The sequence below is a fragment of the Phoca vitulina genome, unplaced genomic scaffold, assembly GCF_004348235.1.
Source record: "Phoca vitulina isolate PV1807 unplaced genomic scaffold, GSC_HSeal_1.0 scaffold8, whole genome shotgun sequence".
Lineage (NCBI taxonomy): Eukaryota > Metazoa > Chordata > Mammalia > Carnivora > Phocidae > Phoca > Phoca vitulina.
The window spans coordinates 54,038,346-54,062,446 of record NW_022589711.1 but is presented as its reverse complement, the minus strand read 5'-3'; the positions used below and the strand labels follow the sequence as shown (position 1 = coordinate 54,062,446).

Genomic DNA, 24,101 nt, shown 5'->3' with positions numbered 1-24,101 from the left:
GGTGGAGGACACTGTGGGGGAATGAGAGGTCACATGACTCACTTCTGCTTACCGGTGGCAGAGTGCGCACTCAAGACCCAGCCGAAATGTCGCCTTTTCTGTGAGGCTTTCCCTCTCTGCAAACACTCCCTTGTCTCTCCCTTCACATGGCCTTCTTTTGGTCCCTGCTTCTATTATAACCCTTTATCACAGCACCTCACCTCATTTTGTATTGTTTCATTTGTTCGTATGTATTTCTTTTTCTACTTTACTTTGAATTCCTCAAAGGGCTGGAATCTTAGTCGTTTTTGAATACCCCCTTAAACCCACTGCGGAGTAGCCACTCAAAGACCATCTGATTAATGAATTCATGAGTGACCAGAGCTTCGCCATAACCCTCCGCAGCGACTGTTCATTTGCCCTGTTCACAAAAAGAAGGTTGCACTGATGTGTCTCTCAAGATAATTGTGTAGTTACATATGATTGCCAAGTGCTTCGAGACCATAAAAAGGCTTTATAAATGCCAACCATGATTACAACCCTTTGAAACAATGGGATGTATGATTTACAAGTGGAAAAAGATGAGACAGAGCAGGTAATGCCTCTTCCCTGGTTCTCATTTCTATCCCCGCCTACCATCAGCTAGTAATTCAGCGGTAGACACGTCAACGTGGGAGAAGAAGGCAGGGTTTAACTACAAGCTGGCTAGGGATTCCAAAGCCTCTGCCATCACAGTGCCATCAAGAGGGGAAAGCCCCTAAATCTGACAAGAGGGGCCAAGGGCAAGAGTTCCCAGATAGATGGATGACACCCAATTCACTGCTGAAGTGGAGACTGGCATGAAGAAAGCAGGTGGGTGGCCCTTCCAGAACAGATGACATAAAGTGGAAAGGCTCTCAAACTCTGCCCTTGTCACCTTTTGTCCCCTCCTCTCAGGTACATCATATCAAGTGGCTAGAAAAGGTGTGTTGTATATTGAATGAAAGGAGCATTCAGATTTTCCTCCTAGCAATGTGTGGCCGGGAAAGAGAGGGCAGGAACATCCTGTTTGGTTATTTTTCTTGTGAGCCCTTAACCAGGTTTTTGCAGGCAGAGGTGACTTGTCATGCCAATTTTTTACATGGCGGATGCCATCCATTGAAGAGCAAGCCAAGCTCGATGATCAGATTGTTCCAGACTTGGCGTTGTTTGGTCTCAGAGGTCAGCAGGGGGTACAGAGAACATGGTGATTTTCCCGGGGATAGGAGGTAAGGGGGAAGGTCTGACAGCATGAGTCTGCAGCTCCAGCCCAGCAGTGAGCTCAAAGAGTGGTTGAGGTTACGTGTCTCAATGTGTCTGAAGAAATCGACCAGGTCCCAAACAAAACAGCTCTATGTCTCAAGTTGGAAACATCAAATTATCCGGGAGTAGGGGATTTGCGGGTGGGCTGTGGGACTAGGTGGGGAGGTCACTTCACATCGCAGGCTTCTTGGCAGGAGGAGGAGAGGGATCGTAACCAAGGGCCCGAATTTAACTTGTGGTTTGGAGTTTTTGCCAAATGACTCCTGTTTCCCTGAGGAGTTCTGGATGTGGGAACAGTTAAACTTTTCCCCACTTCTCAGCCATACCACTGTCAGTCACCTCAGAGTGTTTCATTATTTGGCATAAGGAATTGGTGAGGTGGCCCCCATTACCTCCTTCCTTGACGTCAGCGAGGGAGCTGTTCCCTGTGGCTGTCTTACGTGAAATAATTCAGCATTTGTACTTCAATTAAAACTCACAGGTATATATTATTAAATGGTAGTGACTCATTCCGTGGCTTCTCCTCAGCTGAATAAGCGCCAAAAAGTGCTAGGTGCCCAGTAATGATGGAGACTGCACTAAAGCTAAAATTTCTTGTCAAATAATCTATAATCAGGGCTCTGAAGAAAGCACCTCACATATCCAAGAATATCACTCTGTCCCGTGTCAGTGTTTCCTCAAGAAGAAATTTGTGCTCAAGATTCTCTCTGCTTTGAAGGAAGAGGAAAAAGACACCTGACTAGAACCCTCTTTCCTTTTGGAGCTTCATGAAGGCAGAAAGCCTCTGGCACATGGTATTTTTTTGGAAGTGGGGCTGATCTCATTGAATTACACAACCTGTATTCAATACACCTCTGAGGAGAGAAGGGGAAATATGCCTTCACATATCACTCAGCAGGAAGATGAGAGAGGAGCAAAAGTTCAGATTTTATAAAAATCGTAGTTTTCTCTTCATATTATTGTATCATTTTATATTTAATATGCCTGAAAGCATGGCCAAGGGAGCAAACAACCCTGGTACTTTGTTTCTCCGTCCTCTTCAAAAGGCTGTGCTCCTAGCTCACACACAGACATTCCAAGCTGAGTGATCACAGGCTCCAACCTCCCTTCCCTGCTGTCCATTTACCCAGAACAACTCCCCGAGTACTAGCGTGGGAGCATGCTCTGTGTTATAAGCACCCAGCGCAGTACGAGGGTGAAAGTCAAAGCTTTGTGAAACTGCAGGCTTTTCACCCAATGGTCATCAGACAAGTGGTAGTTTCCCAAGTGCAGTTGAGCTGAAGAGGCCTGGGCTTGAGGTCCTAGAATGTGGGCCTTTCAGCCGGGGCTGTCTCTAGCACACAGCACTGCTGAGCGAATCAGAAACATGCACCCTTTCTGTATAGACACGGCCCTCTGGGTCCAGAGACTGGGGAGCAAGCACCTTCTTTGGCCAAATCGAAAAGGGCACCCTTTCCTCTAGCGGCCGCCGCCCTGGGCCAGGACCTCAGTGCCCCCACGCCCCTGGCGGGCCTTCTCACATAACTCCCCTCAGCAGCCCTGGCTCAGATTGGTCTCAAGTCCTCCGCAGACACTCCCTAACTATCTGAATACAATTATGTATGGTTTGATGGGGAGCAGATTAAAAGGTAAATGCTCTAGTGGATACACACTGTCCCAGGGGTACAACAGCACGGGCAACCTGAAAAACAGGAATCGCTGCTCTGTGCAATCAGCACATGGCACAAGATGCGGACCCGCGCCACAGCTCTGGAGGCCGTCACCCACTTTCCGGGGGGCAGAATCTCCACATCTGTGCCCGAGTCCCTGCCTCTGCCGGAGCTCCCACGGCACCCAGGAAGCGGGAATACACGGAGCCAAAGCCTGTTTTCTTTGTGGATGCCTCGTTGCCAGAAAACAGAAATTAGATCTTGCCCAGATTCTCCTATCAGCAAATCTGCGTGCCAGCAAACACTTCTCGGTGAGACGGCAAACAGAGATCTACCTTTTCAAAGCTCAGGGAGTTTTAGCCCTAAAATTGGGCTAAAGTTTTAAAAATCACAGACACACAGGGAACCCATTCACAAGTCTCAAAATGTTTGCAGAAGTAAATTTGGTTGTATCGGTGCCTATTTCTAAAATCGGCTTTGTTTTTGTCTTTGATTTGCTTTGCGTTGTTATTTATTATTTATTTATTTTTAAATTTTATTTTATTTTATTATGTTATGTTAGTCACCATACAGTACATCATTAGTTTTTGATGTAGTGTTCCATGGTTCATTGTTTGTGTTGTATTTAAAGCAAGAGGCGGAAGGGCTTTTGGGAGCAATTTAACCTGTTATGTCATTTTCAGATAAGGAAACTGAAGCCCAGAAAGGGAGAGATAGTAGCTCCAGGTCACACAGCAGGGCATACTGGATCCAGCTGGGATTACAACCTAATGCTCCTTCCCTTCTCCCAGCTGAAGGTTGAGTGGAAATCAAATGGAAATCACATAACTCACTGTGACTCAATTTTTCAGTCTCAAAGGATGAATGTGCTTAACCATCAACCAAGATCATAAATGGCAACCAATAAATGTGATTTTTCAGAGAATGTTTAGATCTGCTGGTTTTCTTAAGAACTACTACCCCTACTAGAGCCCCTCACAGAGGCAAGTAATCTCCCACCGGTTAGCGGGCTTCCCAAGGCTAGAACAACCCCAGCCCCACCCCGAATAATGTCTCTGCAGGGCTTCCTTAGAATTCTGGCCAAGGACCAGATGTTCTCTGGACGAACACCTCTGCTAACCATTTCTGTGCCTTCAAAAGCAGTGTTTCCACTTTCCTTGTGGCCCTGAAGCATCTGCCAGCCAAACAAGTCAGAGCCCAGTGCTGTCCCTGGGCTGCCCCGAAGTCACAAAACCATTACCTGAGGATACACCAAGCGTTTGGGAGAAGAAAAATAAATGCCAGATGTTAGGATCAGGCTCCCTGTATTAAACAATCAGACCCAAGCACGAATCTGTGAACTGGATAGCAGCCAAGATGAGGGGGGACCAAAATACATGTAGCTGAGGATGGGAATCAGTCCAAAATCCATTTTTCTTACAAAATGCCCCTACCCATCAATGGGCCCCACACTCAGGCAACGTGTCGGTGATGCTCCGAGTCATGTGGGATTGGAGATTTTCTTCCAAAGGCACTGGGGTGAGGAGTCTTTCTACTTCAACCCCTTGAACAACCTTTTTTTAAAGACACAAGTCTTCAGGCAGCCCTTTCTGGAGCACTGTGGAGGAGGAATCGAAGCTTCCAGTGTAAATTTGTCCTCAGGTGAAAATCCCAGGGCCAGTAAGTCCACCAAGGCCCTGGCGAGGCTGGGCCCCTCCATCTCCTGCAGCGTTCTTCCAAGTGGATCCAGGGACACGCGAGGCAGTGCAGACCCTGCTGGGGGATCCTGGAACTCCAGCTCATGGCCCCCCCACACTGGGAGAGGGTGTTGCTGAAGGGCACGGGGCCAGAAAGACTTCTGAGTCCAAATCACATGCTAACTTTAGAACTGGAGCATGCAAGAGAAGTGTAGTTTCGCCAAGAATGAACTTATTCTTTCTGCTTGAGCTCTTGGATCTGCAGCAAACGACATGCACGCGTGCGTGCGTGACTGTGCATGGGGGGGAAGGGGAGAGACGACCTGATGAGAAACCAAGACGGACAGTCTGAGGGAGGCAAAGCGAGCGTCCTCAGGAATGGAAGGGGGATCTGGCGACTTGGATTAACCTGTTAATTTATACCGTGGCTCTGTACAAAAATAAAAGGGTTCTCATAAGATTAACAATTTAAATAAATATCTGATAGAACTTTTCTTTCCCTCATCTTTATAGCTCATCTTTGGGGTTGATATTCAGTTCATGCTTCCCTTGCTGTTCCTGATCCAGGATGGCGATCACTTCATCGGCCTGTATTCGCTCCTGCAAAACAGGTAATGGATACATTTCTGTTACAGGAATCATGGTCAGCCCCCGCGGCAGGTGCTTCCCAAACACTTCCGGGCATCGATCTGTGCAGAGATGGGTGCTAGATCCAGTTCAGGATTGACCCTCATCCCCGTCCCTCCAGTGCTGGCTTCTCCTGACTTCGTTATGTCCTAAGCAATAACTTTCCAAGATTTCTCTCTTGCCTGGAAGTCTTGTGTATTCAACTGATGAACACCCTTTCTTTTTTTTTTTTTTTAAGATTTTATTTATTTATTTGAGAGAGAGAATGAGATAGAGAGAGCATGAGAGGGGGGAGGGTCAGAGGGAGAAGCAGACTCCCCGCTGAGCAGGGAGCCCGATGCGGGACTCGATCCCGGGACTCCAGGATCACGACCTGAGCCGAAGGCAGTCGCTTAACCAACTGAGCCACCCAGGCGCCCTGAACACCCTTTCTATGCTGGGGTTCAATAGGCATCTCCGACTCAGTGCTCCAATCAGCGTTCCAGCTGGAGTCAGCGTTTTCTGCCCCACACACCTATTCTGGTCCAACTCGCCAATTCTCTCTCTCAGCAAAGACCGCCTCTGCTCACCCATTTGCCCTGAAAGCCCAGCCCATCTGATAAATCACCAAGTCCTGTCTGTTCCACCTCCTGTTTCCACCCCTTTACAGGGCCCATTACTGTTGTCTTAGTTGAGGGCAGATTTCTCGACCGTGGCACTCCTGACCAGAGAATTCTTTGTTGTTGGGGGCAGTCCTGCACCTAGTAGAATTTTTAGCAACAGCCCTGACCTCTGCCCACTCCAGGGACCTGGTAGCACCTCCCTCCAAGTTTTAACAAGCAAAAACGTCCCTAGACCTTGCCGAACGTGCCCTAGGAAGCAAAATCGCTCCCACTAGAGAACCACAGGTATGGGTTCTCACCATCTCTTAGTTCAACTGCTGCAGCTTCCAAATCATACCCCCACTGCACACCCCACTTGCACATGCTTCTAAGGGGTCCTCTGCATCTCAGTCCCGACCACGTCACTGTCGGGTTCATGCTCACAACCCTTGCATGGGTTCCTGTTGTTTGAGGTTCCAGGCCCAGTCTCCTTGCTGTGCTTATAAGGAGTTGCCTGATTTAGACCCTTCTCTCTTCTTTGGTTCCCCTTTGCCTTCTCTTCTCACCTCACCTTATACTGTAACTTCCCGACTTACCTCAAGGCCCCTTACTCTCAAAGAAATCCCTAGCCCTAGTCTAGGTTAAAGGTCCTTCTGAATGTTTCCATCATATCCAATGCTTTCCCTTCCCCCTACATCAAACCATCAGCAGGCCCAGTTGATCTACCTCCAAATGGCATCTCAACCTTCCATGTTCTTTCACCTTCTCTATCACTACTGTAGTCCATGACATGTAGTCTAGATGCAGCTTCCTATCCTGTACGTACTAGAGGTACCATATTGTCTGTCCTATCCTGTAACTTCCCAGAATGGGGGGAGGGGGAGCAGGGGAGGGCGCATGGCTTTCTTTCCCCAGTTAGAATAGAATTGGTGTTTCTTAACTAGTTTGTCGCATCTTACTGAATTTTACCTTGTGTTTTAATTACTTTAGCCCTCACCTTATGTCTCCATTTTGACCTCAAGCTCCTTGAAAATAGGGGTATGTCTTATGTAGTCCACGCCCCCTATTGCTAGTCACTAGCACAATGCCAGGTGCAGCAAGTTATGGAAAAACTGTTTTATCACTTGAAAACAAGCCCTTCCATTCAAGACCTATCATCGAAAATGATGCCTCCATAAAGGCAACCAAAGGGACTAAATATACTAAATAAGAAAGCTAAATTGATGTCATGCAAAGTAAGATGCCTGAGGACTACTTTATGAACATGGGAACGACAACTTGCTGCTTAACAAACTGATGTACAAAACTGATACAAACTCTCAGATCTGACTGCTGCAAGAGACCCTTGCAATCATGTCTCTCCCGAAAGGGAAGAAGTTCCTGAGCTGGAACTCCACGTCCAAGGAACTGAAGCTTCTGTATTGTGCATCCTTCGGAGTTTACAATGCTAACTACACTTTGAGAACTGATAACCTTTAAAACAATCTAGAACAAGCAGGGAAATCTGCCAGCTCTGTTGACTCCTCCATAGGCTTGCTCAGGGATTCAATCCGAGAAGAGGCACCTAACTCAGGACTCCCAAAGTTTATTGCACGTTCGAATTACCTGGGGAGCTTTTAAAGCTCTCCATACCCAGGTCACACTCCTTATCAATTTAGCCAGAATGTTTGAGGATGGAGACAGATGTCAGTAGTTTGTAAAACTCTCTACCTTATTACAATGCGGAGCGAAGTCTGGGAATCCCATAAGCTAAATTTTCTGGTAGTTGCTGAAGAGGTTCTGGTCATTCCCTCCTGTGACCACTAGATGCCACTACTGCCTGGATTCTGGAGAAGTTTCCTAACACTCTGGATTAGGAAGGAGCCAAGAGAATTTACTTTGTGTCCCTTTATTTGAGGGAAAATATCTTGGAAGAGATGGTTGGGATCCTGAGTAATGAAACGGACTCAGTGTTTGCTGAATTGAACACTAAAGGGAAAAGAGTGTGGTGATGTTCCAAGAATTTATCATCTTCCCCATCTGCTCGTTTGCCTAGATTCTCTGGTGCAAGAGCACAGTTCGGGGGCGGGGCGGGGGGGGTGGTTTGCTGGTGTTTTAGAGTGGACAAGCACAAGGAAAGAAAGGAATCACAGCTGAGGGAGGCTGTTCAGTGCTACTTGGAAGTTTTCAGAACTGCGTGCTCTGCCAGCAGCCCTCTCACCTCCGGCCAGGACCAGGAGGACACTCTTGCCCCTTCAGGTGCCTGGCTGTCTCCTCGGTGGGGAGCGAGCCTCTATCAGTCAGTCTTCCTTGATGCCCCCTACAAAATGCACACTGCTGTCCTAGATCTATGTCCTTGTCGACCTCTCCAAGCTCCTCGTGGTCATGGACTGTGCTTTGTCACCCTTGTACCCCCAGGGCCTACCTAGCAGAGTTGCCCAGGCACAGAGATCTTCCATAAACATCTGCAAAGTACGTGAAAGAATGCTTACGGAATGCGGCCTGAAATCTGTGTGAGCTAGATCCAATGGCAAAAACCATGAGACAGAGGAATGAATTTTAAACAGTTTCTGACTAAATTGGATCCAATTTAGGTATCCAAAGAGAAAACTCGATCGAATGCATTATAAAGACTAGATTTTCATAGCTCGTCAATACCCGGGGCTGGAGGAGACTGAAGACCCCCAGTTTAGCCCCTGCCGTGAAGTTTCAGTTTCAACGTCAGCATCCCATGCCAAGCTGTTGCTGAGGCTTTGACAGGAGTGAAAATGAACTTGCTACTTCTGAGGCGGACGATGCCACCAAGCAGTGGCGACAATTTGAAAGTCATTCCTATGTTGAGCTGACATTTTCCTTCCACGGGCTTATACCCATTGGTCTTAACTCCTCCCTCTGCAGCCTCACAGAGAGGGACCATAAGCTCTGGCCAGGGGCATCCAGGAGGATGGGATCCAGGTTAAGAGTCTACTTCCAATATGATAATAACAATATGTTAATATGCAATGTTTAAGTTAATAATAGTAAATAATAACAAACTTTCAGGTTGACTCACTGTCTCCTACATGTGTCTCATAAATGATTCAGTGCTCTTTTTAATGATTTATTGAGAAAATAAAACAGTCTTCCTGGTGCCCAGTAGAAAGTGGTTCCTCTCTCCTGATGCCACAGTTTGGTAAGAAGCTGAAGACTAACTAGAGACTGCCAGACATCACTTCAATTTCTATTTCCACAAACATTCCCTTATTAGAACCCATCTGATCAAGAGTTGCCTTCCTAGCCCCTCTTCGTTCTCTCAAACTCACACTATACACAGCAGATGTGTTAATTGCTTCATCGTGGATCTGAACAGGAAAATCTATTCTTGCTTAGAAAACACAGCCAGTGTTGGAAACCAGAAAGAAAGGACTCTGTAATAGTTTGATTGATTGATTGACTGATTTTTATGATCTCTAAGATCCCTGAAGGGTTATGGATCAATTCAAGGACTTTTCAGATAAATCAGTTTACAAAGCAGGTCTTTGGAACATCTACTTGGCCTTCTGGGTGGGCCACAGACTCACCAGTTCTCTATAAAGTGGGTCCAAGGTAAACCACAGAGCCACAGCGCACCTCTGGCCCTTGGTTACCGCCTTCACTCCATGCGGGTTCTCTCCTCCAGACGAGAAGCTGATCATACGCCCACACTTTGGTTTGATAGAGGCCTAAGGAAGAACGTGAAAATTAGACTCTCCTTTCCATATTATGAGCATTTCTACAATCCCTTTCTCTATCCTTCTATGGAATTTTTTAGGTCAAGTTTTGAATCAAAGAATAATGGAATCCTGGGACTGGGGTAGATGGATTGGTTCAATTTCCTCACCCGTAAAACAAAGGTAAGTTCAGAACAATGTGTGATTCAGACATAAAAGTGTTCAGGTAAAATGCCTGGCTCCCGGCCTTGGGCCCTAGCACGGTATCTGGCCTACGGCAGAGGCCCATTTAATATTTGCGGAATGACAAAAACAAATTAAGGAGTGCAAGAGTGCTGGTGCATTTTTATTATTGATCTAGGTAGTGGCCCTATGGGTGCACCCTTTCCCATGCCTGAATCGTACGTGTTTGGCTTGTGAGCCTTTCATAACACAGAGATTTTTAAAAGCCAAGTCTAATGTCATATGCTACTTTAATTCGCACTACAGTATTCCTGCCCAATGGTCCTCAGTGAATGCTTTAATACCTCCAGTAATGAGAACACTCCCCTCCTTGGGGAGACCTAGTCCGTGGCCTCCAGGCTCCGAAATGATTAACACGGTCCTGCCAACCTTGTGCAGTGCTCAGGTGAAACTCCTCACTAATATTGAGTAGAAGACAGTGGAGAGAAAAGAAGCACCGCTAGGGAGCCAGCATGGGAGATCACATGAGCGGGCTCTACGAACGGGTGAACTGAAGCAACAGAATATAAGGGGCCTGGCGTCTGTATTTAAGAAGTGTCTGGTGTCAGTAGAGTTCATTTTTCTTTCTTGAGAAACACAGACACATTACTCATTCCATAGCAGAGCTTAGAAAAGTAAAGTAAAAGAAAAAAAAAAGTGGTACCATTCTACCATTTGATGAGATGAGCTCATTTTATTTTTTTTTTAAAGATTTTATTTATTTTGAGAGACAGAGAGAGAGAGAGTGAGCGAGAGAGAGAGCACAAACCAGGGGGAGAGGCAGAGGGAGAAGCCTGTCGACTCCCCACTGAGCAAGGAGCCGGATGTGGGGCTCTATCCCAGGACCCTGGGATCATGACCTGAGCCCAAGGCAGACGCTTAACCGACTGAGCCACCCAGGTGCCCAGGGCTCATTTTATTTATTTTTTTATTTTTTTTAAAGATTTTATTTATTTATTTGAGAGAGAACGAGAGAGAGCACAAGAGGGGGGAGGGTCAGAGAGAGAAGCAGACTCCCTGCTGAGCAGGGAGCCCGATGCGGGACTCGATCCCGGGACTCCAGGATCATGACCTGAGCCGAAGGCAGTCGCTTAACCAACTGAGCCACCCAGGCGCCCAACCCAGGGCTCATTTTAACTAGTTATCTTCTGCATTGACTTGGATTGATACATGCTCATTAGAAAAACCTTTGGTTTCCTTCACCATAAAAGGGGATGGCTATGTGTTTCCACTGCCAGCTTCAGGAGCAATATTTGGAAAATTCCCTGAGGTCCTTGGATGCTACCTAACACGGGGACCCCTAGACGGTAAGATACACATGGAAGGTCAGAGGGAGATGGAGGAGTCAAGAAGTCTGAAACCTGCGTGTGTGTGTGTGTGTGTGTGTGTGAGACGAGCAGAGAAAAGCAGTCAGCTTCTGGTTACTCTTCTATTCACAATAATTGAGAAATGATTTGTCTTTGCTGGAGAGAGTTGCTTTACTTCTGCAGCTTTGTCAAGGTGACTTCGGATGCAAATCTAGAGAATTCACTCCTTAAGGGTGCCCTTGGTATCAATCTGATTTCATTTTCCTGGAGAAGGAATTTGTTGTTAAGTTTCCACATGGAAACAAAAAAAAAAAATGATGCTTGAAACATATGAAGTAGGTAGGAAAGCCTTGGTCTGCTCGCAGCTTTAAGATCCAGTTTCGAGTTTTCTGGGCAGCTCATTCCCAGGTGCTGGTCAGGGCTCACTCAAGCACATGTGGGCACCATTGCTTCTATGTGATTATCAAGTGTCAGCAGTAACATTTTACAATATTAAACACAGGGTGTGGGGACAACTTGATGCTTTATCTCCGATGGAACTGGATGAATTCAAAGTATTTTTACACATGAAGAACTTGGGAAAGTTTAGGAGAAGAAGCTATCAGCTACCTGAAGCATTTGGAATTGATCATAGGTATGTAGGTTCACAGAAGTCTCTAACTTCTATAGAAAAATATGTCCTGAAGTTTAGATGATTGTAAACATACTTCTGGAGCACAGTTCTACATTGAATTTAATTTTTTGTGAAGCAAATAGAAATTATTTTTTTAAAGATTTTATTTATTTGACAGAAAGAGAGACAGCGAGAGAAGGAACATAAGCAGGGGGAGAGGGAGAGGGAGAAGCAGGCTTCCCGCCGAGCAGGGAGCCTGATGCGGGGTTCGATCCCAGGACCCTGGGACCATGACCTGAGCTGAAGGCAGACACTTAAAGATTGAGCCACCCAGGCGCCCCGCAAATAGAAATTATTAAATTTCACCTCTCTCAAACTTGTACAGTGAAACCCAAATCCCAAAATACTCATGTTTCACAAATATGCTGCTGTTGAACATAATCTATGTATCTTCCAAGTATGATAAAAAAAATTCCTTTTGCTTTCCATCTAACTGATGATTCAAAGTCAGAGAAGCCTTTGTGCTCTACTCGTCTTGAATGAATGTAAATCTTTAGCCACCATTCAGTCAGTTGTGTAATTCCCAGATTTTTCCAAAGTAAAGAACTTAGAGGACTTTTTTCCTTGTGTAGCCCCAAGTTGGGCCACTTCTCTGCTTCATTTGTCCCTTATGTCAAAGAAAGGAAAGCTGAAAAGTAAAATTATCCATTTCTCTTTGTTATTGGGACTGATTACCTAAGAATTTTAATTATTTACAAAATCCTCTAAAAACTCCACCATATGTATTAATATGAAGTAGAGCTAACTTGGGAAAATGAATCTATCAACTTGGAGCTTTTCAATCAAAACACTGTTTAAATCAGTTTTTCTATTACTTTTTTAGGGGTGGTGGTGAGGGTTAGATTCAGTACGTTTTAAAATAGTTACACCTTTCTCTTAAAAGTACAGCTATATGAAAGCAGTATTATCTGCTTTCACATCTTTAAACAGCAGAATTACAGTTAACTTGTATTCAACAATTAATGAATAACTGATTCTTACATGGTATTCCAGGCATCACTTGCTTTCAAACATTAAGCATTTCCAAATACGGCCACTAGATGGAGTAGAAGCAAAGAAATCTTTCAACCACCTGTCTGATTTTCTTTCCAACTGTGTGAGCTGGAAGCATTTTAAAATCTGTTCTAGTGTTAGCAGAGCTCAGAGCTTTCTGCACAGAGACTTTAAAAAAAAAAAATAATAATTTTGTGTCGGGATTAGAAGCAACCCGGATCATCAATCTTGATTTAGATTTCCAGATAATGAATCTGTTGATACCTAAGCTTTTACAACAAAGCGTGAGGCATCATAACCTTTTAGATACACATTATTGCATAAAATGGTATGAAATATTTTTTCTTAATTATTCCAATGTTTCTGGACAATTTTAACCTGAATCTCCATAGGATTCCCTTTTAAATCCAGTAGTACAGAATTTTTTATATCATCTGCTTATACCCCACCAGTATGCCATAAATGATATATGGGTGTCTCCTACAAAATAGGAGAGGGAAAACATGATACTCAGAAAAAGTAGTGAAAATAGTATGTATAAGACAAAATCCTTGAAGTTTGTCAGATACACGCCTCAACTATTTAGATTTTATATGGAGGAAAGATATTTCATAATCTATTTACAATTCAATTATATCCTCAATTGGAAAATATATTTTTCTACCATGGTTTATACTCTTTGGCTTAAAGTCCAAAAGATGCTGGCTAAATGGTCTATAACTCAGTGGACTGGTTTTCCAAAGTCACTGGTTTGCCTAGGAAGACGGTAGTTGAAATTAACTGTTGATTTTTACCTACAAAGGTGTGTTTAGAATCTCATCTATAATGTGTGTGTGTGTGTGTGTGTGTAATGTGTATGTATCAATTTTCATGTACAGGATTACTTGCAGCCATAAGCATATATATCCATACACACATATATAGTAATTTTGATAACTAGGGGTCTAGAGCCCAATACTCAGTATAAGCATGGAGAACACCAGGTTGCTCGAAAACTATCCTATAGAACCCATTTGTCTAGTCCTAGGCATGGATGACTTAGAAATAGGTGTTTTTATGTTTCCATCAGACTACCTGACAAAGAATCAGAAGACCTAAGTTCTGGTTGCAGGTCTAACACTAACTAGCTATCTAATCATGAGCAGTTGCTTCATATACCTATTCTTTAAATTACCCATCTGTAAAATGGACTGGAAGATTTTATTGATGAGTCCATCTCTAACATTTTAGGATGCATACATTTGCTGGGCCCCTGTGCATCTCTTGAATTCTCAAGCTCAGCTATTAGAAGTCCAATAGTCTGTGAATCCTTGGAAAACAGCAAGCTTGAGATGAAGAAATGCTACAAAAATTTGCCTGTATAGGTTTACTTACGGTCACAGTCTTGGCATCCATCTCAGTGAAAATGAACTCTCCTCCTTCAAAGTCATCATTCATATACAGCAGAGCACTATAAGAAAAAAAATAGAAAACCATTTGTACTATTATGTGCTTACAACAGCTTTGTCAGAGAATACCAGAGATGTAATAAACTGACCAGCCTGATTGGTTAAGTTTCCTTTGAACTGGACATTGAAATTACTGACCCTCCTAACCCTAAAAAGATCAGATATAGTTTGGGTCATACCCCTGAAGTATTTATTTGTTTCACTTATGCTAACATTTTAATCATATTTCAAATTTTATCACACATTTCACTTTTTCCCAAGAAAACCTAGTTAGATTTAATCTACCCCTTCTAACCTGCCCATGCTACTTATCATTCTCTTCTTCCCTCTTATGCTTGTAACTTTAAAGGATGTTATTTCCTCCCGAAGGAGCTAGAGAGCTCCAAAAGGTGTAGTCTTGCCTTGTAGATAGGGTTGTTCAATAAATGTTTTTTGTATGGTGCACGCTGCAGTAGTAATTAACCACTATTATATACATGGTGACTTCTCTTTGGGCACTACAATATCATCTAATTTTTCCTCCGAGTTTCCAGTTTCTTGTTTATAAAAGGCAGACATAGGTGAGTGATACTGTAAGATCCCTGTGTGCATTGGGACAGCATATCCTTGGGTTCTCAGACTGAGATACGCAACCCACAAGGGATATACTTCAGTGAAAGCCAAATGATCAACAAAGAAAGCTTTACTTTTTATATGAAAACAAAAGGGGATTTTGTGGATTCCGATGCAACAGAATGTGCTTGGCTTTTTAAGGTAAAATCTGAGATGATCAAGTCGCTTCCTGGTTGTGTCAGCTGCTTCAGGAGGGTATTTGAGAATCTCTGCTTCATCAAGATGAATATGATGACAAGCCAAACATATCAGTTTTCTAGTTTCCATGGGTAGTTGGCAACTGTTGGACAAAAGCTTGGTTGTGAAGGCAGTGCTGGTTGTACCTATAGTCCCGGAACGTGTAAGCAGGAGGCTCCTTCCAGCATTCGTTGGCCTCAGGATCCAACAGGCAGTTGTCGGCATGGATGGGGTGACTGAGGTCAGTTCTTCTATCCTGCTGACCTGCCGGAAAAGGGAACTGGTGAGAATGACAGGAGAGCAGGAACCTCCAACAGCAAAGCTGACAACCTGTCTTCTCCCATCGCTGCTGCCCTTTGCAAATTTGAGACACAAGATAGACCCACAGAGATGAACGAACCGACTAAGCAGTCAAGAGACGGGTCCTGCTCTGGTGCAAACTTGATGTAAAACCATGGACAAATCATGCCTGCCTGTTTTGCTATAAAAGTTTCTTGATATGAAGATACATAGTAGAAATTCCATGCATTCCATGGGTTGGACCTCATGTGGGGCAGGCAAATGAGAGGGGTGGAAAGAAGATGTAAAAGAAAAGTCTGATTCAGCTGAAAGTTCATGTGTCAAAGTCTCCTCCCATGACATCCTTCCTCCCCTCCTACTCAACAGAGTGTGGAAGAGAAGATCTAGGGGAGAAATCATGACAGCCGGGAGTGAGGCGGTCTCTGCCTTTTTAAGAATATTTCTTTCAACAATCCCTTCATCTTCTAAGCGACCACTTAATGCTTTGGAGCGTGATGGGGGACTATAATCTTCAGGTTCCTGGTTCCCTGGAAAGTAAAACCTAAAGCAGGAAAGTCTTTCTTTGTGTGACTTTAAGCAAGTAAGGAAAATAGTTTTGAAAGGAAAGACAGGCAGAGCAATGGCCTTCTGGAACTTGAGGGGGGTCAAAAAGGAGAAGAGGAAAGGGGGAGAAAAGAGTGAACAAGCTTCTTCTGTTTTGGGAATTTAAAACTTTGCTAAACCATGAGTCTAAAATGTAACAGAACTTTGTTTTACATTGTTTTCTTTCTCATTTCACCCTGGGTAGGAGGGAACAAGTTCAGACTCTGGAATCTTACCAGACAGAGCAGTTCGGCAGACCATGTGTGTATAGGAAAAATACAGGGTTGAGTTCAGCATGAAATAGGATTCTACAATCTTTCGAGCCTTCTCGCTGATGTCATAAAACAGACGGGCACTCTTCAGTGGGACTCGGCCTTCGTAACCAAACTGAAGACAAAGAAGAACATGAGATTGCACTGGGTTGATCGGAAGGCTTGAGAAAAACAGATACTAGGTTTCAGTAAGGCAATATAAGGATGGTCAAGTCTGCGTTGACCAGTGGGAATACGACCACATGCTCGAGGATTTTGGTTAGTAAAATAAGCCATTGAAATTCATCCTTCCTAATCACAGCGAGAACACTGAAAGCTACCTCCCCAGCAACCCTTGGTGTGGTGCAGAATCATCATGTGGTTCAGTATGTTTTCGCCATTGCACCATGAGCTCCTTGAGGACAGGGGGGACTATGTATTATTTGTCAGATATGAATTTAGGAGATAAAAAGTTTGATGAGTTGATAACTCAGTGAAGGAATCAGGAATGATTTAAAACAATGGAACTGTCATTTCATACTTGCTCCCTTCATCTCTCCTGACAGGTCTACAGCCTGGACTCTCCTCTTTTCTGTACCTGCAACGCACAGAAGGTATCTGATGATGCTTAGGAACCCAAACCCAAAAGAAGCTACGACTTTACTTTGAGTGCTTTCAGGACGGTTGCACCTTCAAACTTCTCATTGGGTGTATGGGGTGAAGTTTTTCCTCTGTATCCATCACCAACAAGCATGATTCCCTGGCAGCAAAATATAAAAAGATGCTCTATTAATGACAGCAATGACTTCATCAGCTTTCCCTTTTTGCCTTGACTGCCAGGAAGCTAAGGACCGCAGTCAATACTCAGAACCATCCCTGTTTTGTACCAGGATCCTGGTAGCATTAATCCTTCCAATCAAAAGAGATATCTTCATTTAAATTTCACTCTACATGTTCATCATGAAATACCAGTTTTTGTAGAAATAGGTAGGCTATAAATGATTAATATATTGGTTAATTATCAATTAAAATAAAGAGATTTCCCAGTGACTTCATCAGGTAGGCAGGGCACATGCTGAATGGCCATTGTCCTATGTATTAAGCCACTAACTATTCCAGATCCATGAGCTGTGTCCAGATCTAGACGAAATTCAAATCAGCCCGAACCAGGCTATGAAAATGCCCCCACATCGAGGTCCTTGTCCTAAAGAAAGTGACGTTTCAGGCCTGGTTTCCTGACTCCAAGTGAGACTAGGACCAGAGAGCTCCAGGGCTCCCACCAGGCTGGCACCCTCAGGCTCCCTCCTCCCCCCACCCCACCTCTTGGGTCCTCACACTGGCCACACTGTGGAGCTCCCGGCACTGTTCTTCCGACAGGACGTTATCCAGGAGAACCCGCTGAGTCCCGTTCAGCTGCTCCGAGTTATAGACAAATGTGATGTTCTCATAGAGCAGAGGGCCACCTGAAGAGACAGAACACATCATCTTCTCTGTTACCTCTGTTCCCAAGGAGGGAAGCACAGAACACCCGCCAGTTTTTAATGAGAAATTCATGAGAATCAGTTTGCTCATGAATACTTAAGAATGCAAAGACACATTGGAAGCTTGCTAAGTACAATATGGATTCAGGGAAAAGACAGATGTCTGAAGACCAGATATCTGAAGATGTTTCTCCATAACATCACAATAATGTCACATTTGTATAGTATTGTGGGTTTGATACACCATCTTTTCATTTGATTCCAGGGATGATCTTGCAAAGCAGACTGGGAATATCACAGGATGCTGCTCGGAGAAGACCTTACAGAATTCTCTCGGCAACTGCACACACCCTTCTCCACAACTTTTGGTTCCTAACTCTGCTACAACATCACATTACTGGATCATGTGTTTGTGCCCCCACATGTGACATACACACCACAGTCTCACTGGTATGGAGAGAAATATCTTCACTAGAAAACTCAGCTGGTAAATGCACCATCAGGACAGTCACACCCAAGCCAGCCACCTCCTTCCTAGTCTTCTTCCCACCAACTAACTGACTCTACACAGTCTTGTTTGTGGAATATTTATCTTTCTCTGTTCTCTGGGCAAACCTTTATATCACTTTCTTTGCACGGGAAGGTTTCCTATAGGCACCTGTTCTCTCCCTGGATGGAGCCCACAACTTTATGAATTAGCGCATGTAGGCTTTTCAGAAGGTGATGCTTTGGCGTCTTGCTTTAGGTGGTTAATTACAAAATCTAGACATGACCAGGCTCTTTCCTCACAGAGGATAGGACTGAAGGACAAAGCCTCTGTTGGTGAGGAAATCTCCAGCTATAACACAGTGCAACCAGCTTGAACTAAAAAACTGAACAGAGAGGAAGAAAGTTTTTCTGCTCTTTATAAGACTCCTAAGGGACCTGACATGTGCCTGTTAATAACAACAGTTCGCCCTGGAGGGAAGCAGTGGGAGGGCTCAGCTGCTCCCTTCTTCCCCCAGTCAAGCAATGGTCCCCAACACACTGGCCTAAAACACATTGGTGAAGAAGGAAGAAACCAACTGAAATCGATGTCCCCTCTAGTTCTTTAAAACAAATTAGTGAAACTAAGGAACAGCATCAAGTTTATTAATAGTCTAGTTAAGATGAAAGATTCACTACAGCCCACAATTAGTGGACTATTAAGATAAAGAGACAGTGTTTCCCAATCTTTAATAATAGATGGTTATCTGTTAAAGGAAAAGTTCCCTAAGGAGAGGCAGTGCAGACACATTACTTTATCACAATTTTATTTCCATACTTGCAATTATAAAACTATGAGCACTGTATTTATTTATCTTTAGAGTTTCATATAACTCTAATACCAAAAGCAATTTACAAGATTAAATAAAAGCAAGACCATAAAACTAAATTTGAGTTAATATTAATGAAATGGTTAATATTATTTTGCAGAAACCAAAAAGCTACATTCCACATGAATGTTCTACTCACTGATCTGGCCCAGATTCTTTTGAGCCAGCATTCTTTATAGTATTTTTGGTGTGTAATGACTCATTGCACTGCAACTTTTCTCTACTGAAATTATTATGAAGTCATAGTGTACCATGATAAATTTGGGCCTTTATCTGCTCCTGATACATTATTTATAAGTTTGTTCGACTTCATTTCTTGTTAGTCTTCAGCCCCCGAAGTATCACTAACCGGTGCCAACAGGATAGTAGCCTCACCCACCGTGGTGTGAAATCTCATGGTGGGACTTGACTATCAGGTGGTTATTTACATGACCCACTAGTTACCCCTATTAATTTTTTTTTTTAGATTGTCATCAAAATCTATAAATACAGAATTTCTTGGATTCCAGGAATATAACCACATGGTATAGTTTCAGTACCAATCTTTTGGATGAATAGAAAAAAAATACACACACACACATACACAATTCAGTGTTTCTCAGCCTTTATTCCACAGAAAGTTTTTGATGAAAAAACAGTTTCTTGATCAAATGTGTTTGGGAAGTACTAGGTTACACAAAATTTAAGAGGACTTCTTAGAACTTTTAATATGTAAATAGGCATTAAGAATATCCTGAGTATTGAGACAGTATAAAGCAGTTCTCACCCTTAATCGAGCATAAAACCAACCTCCCTTCCTCCCTCCCTCCTTTCCTTCCTTCCTTCCTTACTTCCTTCCTTCCTTCCTTCCTTCCTTCCTTCCTTCCTTCCTTCCTTCCTTCCTTCCTTCCTTCCTATGACAGAGAGACTCTAAAATGACCCCCTAATGATCACTGCCTCCTGGGATTCATGAGCTTGCGTAATTTGCTTTCCTCAAGTGTGAATGGGGCTTGGAATTTGCTTCCAACAATAGAATATGGCAAAGGTGATGGGATATGACTTCTGTGATTGTATTACATGAGATTGCCACCTCCATGTTGCTAGCAGACTGTCTATTGCCTTCTCAGCTTGCATTGCAATATGTTGCTGCATTAGACAGACTCGTGCAGCAAGGAATGAGGCCTCCTCCAGCCAACGATCAACTAGGAACAGAGGACCACCGTCCACTAAGACTTTAGGAACCAAATTCTATCATCTGAGCTTGGAAAAAGATAGTTCCTCAGTCAAGCCTTAGAAGAGACCTCAGCCCTGATCAACAATTTGAGGGAAGCCTGTCACAGACCCTGAAGCAAGGGACCCCACCAAGCTACCCCCAAATTCTTGACCCCCAGAAACTGGGTGATAGTGAATGTATGTTATTGTAAGCTGCTACATTTGTGCTCCCTTTTTTTTTTTTGGGTAGCAATAAAAAAACAGTAGACTCACCCTCTCCCCAACACGACCTCTTAACATAAAACACAGGTTATTTGGGAAAAGTTGCTCTAATCTATATAGCTGATTAAGAACCATAGCCAAATTAAGGCAGTTTCTCAAATATTTGGAAAAGTAAACTGCATATTCCATTCCCACTTAGAAAAGTAAAAGAGATGTTCTTTCAACAAGAAAGACAAGATACTTGTTGGTTCACTGAAAAGCAATTTTCTAATATAAAAGTCAAACAGAAATGGATGACAGACCAAGGGTTTAGTGAACTGGGTTGGTTTCTACTATGTCATATTTTTTCCTTTCCTCTCTTGAGAGTATATGAACTTTAAATATAATTACCCTATTTTCAAAAGACAACTTTAACAGTTACTACAACTAAAACATTTAGAAAAATGCCTACCGTTCTTAAGTTCTGTATAAGTATTTGCTATTACTATGTTGATTATTTAGTATTATGTAACATATGCCTGGTCTATTGGGTTAAGTTCTGAGTGAGGTTTCTTAATAAGCATAAAGGAGTATATTTTAAAAAAGGCTACTGGAATATTGCCAATTCCTCCAGTCACACCACATGGAACGTACTAAGATCAGAGGAAGGGACGGAGTGCAACAGGAGCCTTAACTACCTACCCACTCACAGCTTCAGGCAGAATCTTCTAGAAACCTGCCTTTCATGTAGTTAACACAATCACCACTGAGCATTGACTTTTATACAGAGGTTTCCCACACATGCATTTCACAAACCACAGCCAACTACCCGCCCACTAACCAAAAGGAAAAAAGAAGAAGAAGAAGAAGAAGAAGAAGGAAAAACAAACCCTGCCATTGAAACACTCACCTCTACCAGCCTACAAATGACTAGTAGCACACCAGACAGAGGAAAACATTAAAATAAAAATAAAACTGTAGTCCAATAAGTTGTGGTTCCTGGGGCCTGACTTGATGGCTTCAGCCAACTTCTAACCACAGCTCAAGGAGACTTAGCTAAACAACTTAATTCTTCTCTCATTCATAAAGTATGTGCCTCCAGTTGCAATAAAGAGGGATCGTCTAGGAAAATACTCCTTTGTGCTCACCGCCTGTGGCTCACCGGGCAAGAAGGGGCATTTTACTATAAATATTACAGGGTGACACAAGTCACAACAGGCATGTGCTAAGTAACAAGTCCTTATGTGAGCACAGCCCATAATGGTCTACAGAAGACTTTTCACACTGTTCCTCAGCAAAAGGTCGCTGTCCTTCTTTTACAGCTGAGGCTCACAGAGCCCAGAGACCTCAAGTCTCTAGGTGTCCATCACACCAAGTACATCAGACTAACCAATCCTGGAAACTCAGATTCCTGATTCCAAGTTCAATGTGATTTCTACTATACTGACTGGGATGATTATGGAGCAGGACCTTTGGAAACTGGCAGTTGAAAAGAGAATGGATAAGTGATGGGTGTTTTTAGTTTGATGATATGCTTATTCCGTGGACTGGAGTCCATCTGGGACGTGGTCTTGGGTCACTCCCGTAATGCTTCTGAGCCGTCCAGTGTGAATACTACTAATTACTGTTAGGTAACCAGAGTAGATGACAATCCCTTTGTGAAAGAGGACAAAAGCTGAAATATATTCTACTCTGTGAGCATGCATCCTTTCTTGCCTCCCTGACATCTGCTTTCAGCCAGACTAAGATAAGAAAGTGTTTTCTGGTTGGGAACTTGGCCTCTGTCTACCACTGTTTTTAATTTAGAAACTATTCAGATCTCTAGTGACTCCACAGAAGGCTTTCCAGTGGTTTCCAGAGAACATCCTAAGATGCAGTCACCCATTTAACTAAGCAAATTCTACAGAAATGATAAACTCTGGTAGCCCAGCCAATCACGGCCTCCCCCCATACTGTATAGTCTCCTGCTCTGTTCTTCGTATTAGTCTTCTTAGTCAGCTGCTCTATATCAGAGTCCCAGGGAGGCAGGGAAAAAAAAAAAGAAGCTTTGACGTTTGGCAACCATCCTGGAGTTTCCCAAACCTTTACAGCAAAGTGCTGGCTTATTGGCACGTACTTCCTGGGTGATTTCTCAGCTTAAAAAGCAACACGAGGGGCGCCTGGGTGGCTCAGTCATTAAGCAACTGCCTTCGGCTCAGGTCATGGTCCCGGGGTCCTGGGATCGAGTCCCACATCGGGCTCCCTGCTCAGCAGGGAGCCTGCTTCTCCCTTTCCACTTCCCCCTGCTTGTGTTCCTTTTCTCACTGTGTCTCTCTCTGTCAAATAAATAAATAAAATCTTAAAAAAAAAAAAAAAAAAGCAACACGAACTCTGGCTGACCATGAAACTTTCTGGCCTTTGTAAAACAGCTTGGGCTTTGTGGCTAAAAACTGAGGTCCAGGTCAGATTAGATGAGCATTTTATCCTGTTCACTGCCTCAAACTGACTTGGAAGCTGAGGAAGGAAAGGGCTGGGAAATGTGAGAGCTGTAGAGAACCAGAAGTTTTCATATCAGCTGGAGGAATGTGCTGACACACTCTCTTGTGGGGGAAAGGAGTACTGTACTCCTTCTCAACGCAGGTTTCTAAAACCTTCTTATCTTGCCGTTATTTAATCAATAAAGGATACATTTTGGATCTCTAGACACTTTTATGTTCCATCTCCAGGTGAGTAAGAGAAAATGGGATCTGGATTCAAAAGCCTGGGTTCGAATGCCTGCTCTACCCGTTATGAGCTATGAGACACTGGACATGTCACTATATCTCTGTGAGCCTCAGTTTTCTTGCCTGTGAAGTGGGGGCACTTGTCTCACATGATGCTTCCAGTATTCAAATGGAGTGTGTGTAGATTTGCCTGAGGAATTATAAAATACACAGATACCATAATAATTGTTAAGGATCACTACTGAGTTAGTACCACCACTGCTAATAATTTATTATTACAACATTTAGCTGTATTTAGAAACTACTTTTGACAACATTCGACATATGTTTCTGTGAATTTTGATCTGACATAAGTATATCATGTTCTGCTCTCTCCATCTCTGTACCTTTGTTCCACTGTTTTAACGACTAAAATGGGTCCCTCCACACCTCTGTCAATTCAACTTAAATTCTACTGATCCCTCAGAGTCCTGCTCAGATATATGTGCCTCAGGCACTGTAGATGAACTCATCTAATATCCATGTGACCTGTCTCTTCAAGTTCCTCTGATGTGCAATCTATTCTGCACTAGCTAGCACTCACTCACTAGGTGACAGAAGCCCCATGACCTCTCCAAGCCTCAGGTACTCAACTGATCATTCAGTCCCTGCCTGATTCACAGGACTCTTGTGGGAAACAGATGAGGGAGCGAATTTGGAAGTACTTTTGTTGGAAACCAAAGGCGATGATACACAAATCTGAGATATTGTTTTTAAGCCTTGCTTTCAGAACGTTATGAAACGTAGTTACTTAATCTTGTTCTTTAGTTTCCAGAGAAAGTGGGCTCTTCCTTAATTTAAATAACAAGTAGCCAACTCCCACCTCCTCTTTTCCCTTCTTTAAGTAAAAGTGCACAGATACTTACCCTCTCTTAAGTCTCGATCTATCTTGGGTGATGACTTTTTCCCCATTGACAGTCCATGAACTTCTGCCCCTTCCACGTTCACTCCTGAAGGGACCCTGCCCATTAAAAACAGTTGAAATGGAATTTCCCACTGAATGAGGATGTTCAAAGACAAAGGACACCTTACTCAGGTAGTCTTCTTAGCACCTTTTTTTACAGTTAATTGTATCCATAACTTTACCCCCTTGAGATTAGAAATTA

At 43.4% G+C, this 24,101-nt stretch overlaps 1 protein-coding gene across 1 annotated transcript in view; it reads right to left on the bottom strand.

Annotated features, from left to right (window-relative positions):
* Positions 1 to 3,511: 3,511 nt before the first annotated feature.
* Positions 3,512 to 24,101, bottom strand: part of P3H2 (prolyl 3-hydroxylase 2) — a 161,697-nt gene continuing 141,107 nt past the window's right edge. The window contains exons 8-15 of the mRNA XM_032406919.1: positions 23,862 to 23,956; positions 17,362 to 17,489; positions 16,691 to 16,786; positions 16,012 to 16,162; positions 15,040 to 15,157; positions 14,031 to 14,106; positions 9,333 to 9,473; positions 3,512 to 5,185 (exon numbers count right to left, since the gene is read on the bottom strand). Coding sequence (XP_032262810.1) covers positions 5,093 to 5,185; positions 9,333 to 9,473; positions 14,031 to 14,106; positions 15,040 to 15,157; positions 16,012 to 16,162; positions 16,691 to 16,786; positions 17,362 to 17,489; positions 23,862 to 23,956 — 898 coding nt within the window. The 3' untranslated portion in view covers positions 3,512 to 5,092. The remainder of the gene's footprint in view (positions 5,186 to 9,332; positions 9,474 to 14,030; positions 14,107 to 15,039; positions 15,158 to 16,011; positions 16,163 to 16,690; positions 16,787 to 17,361; positions 17,490 to 23,861; positions 23,957 to 24,101) is intronic.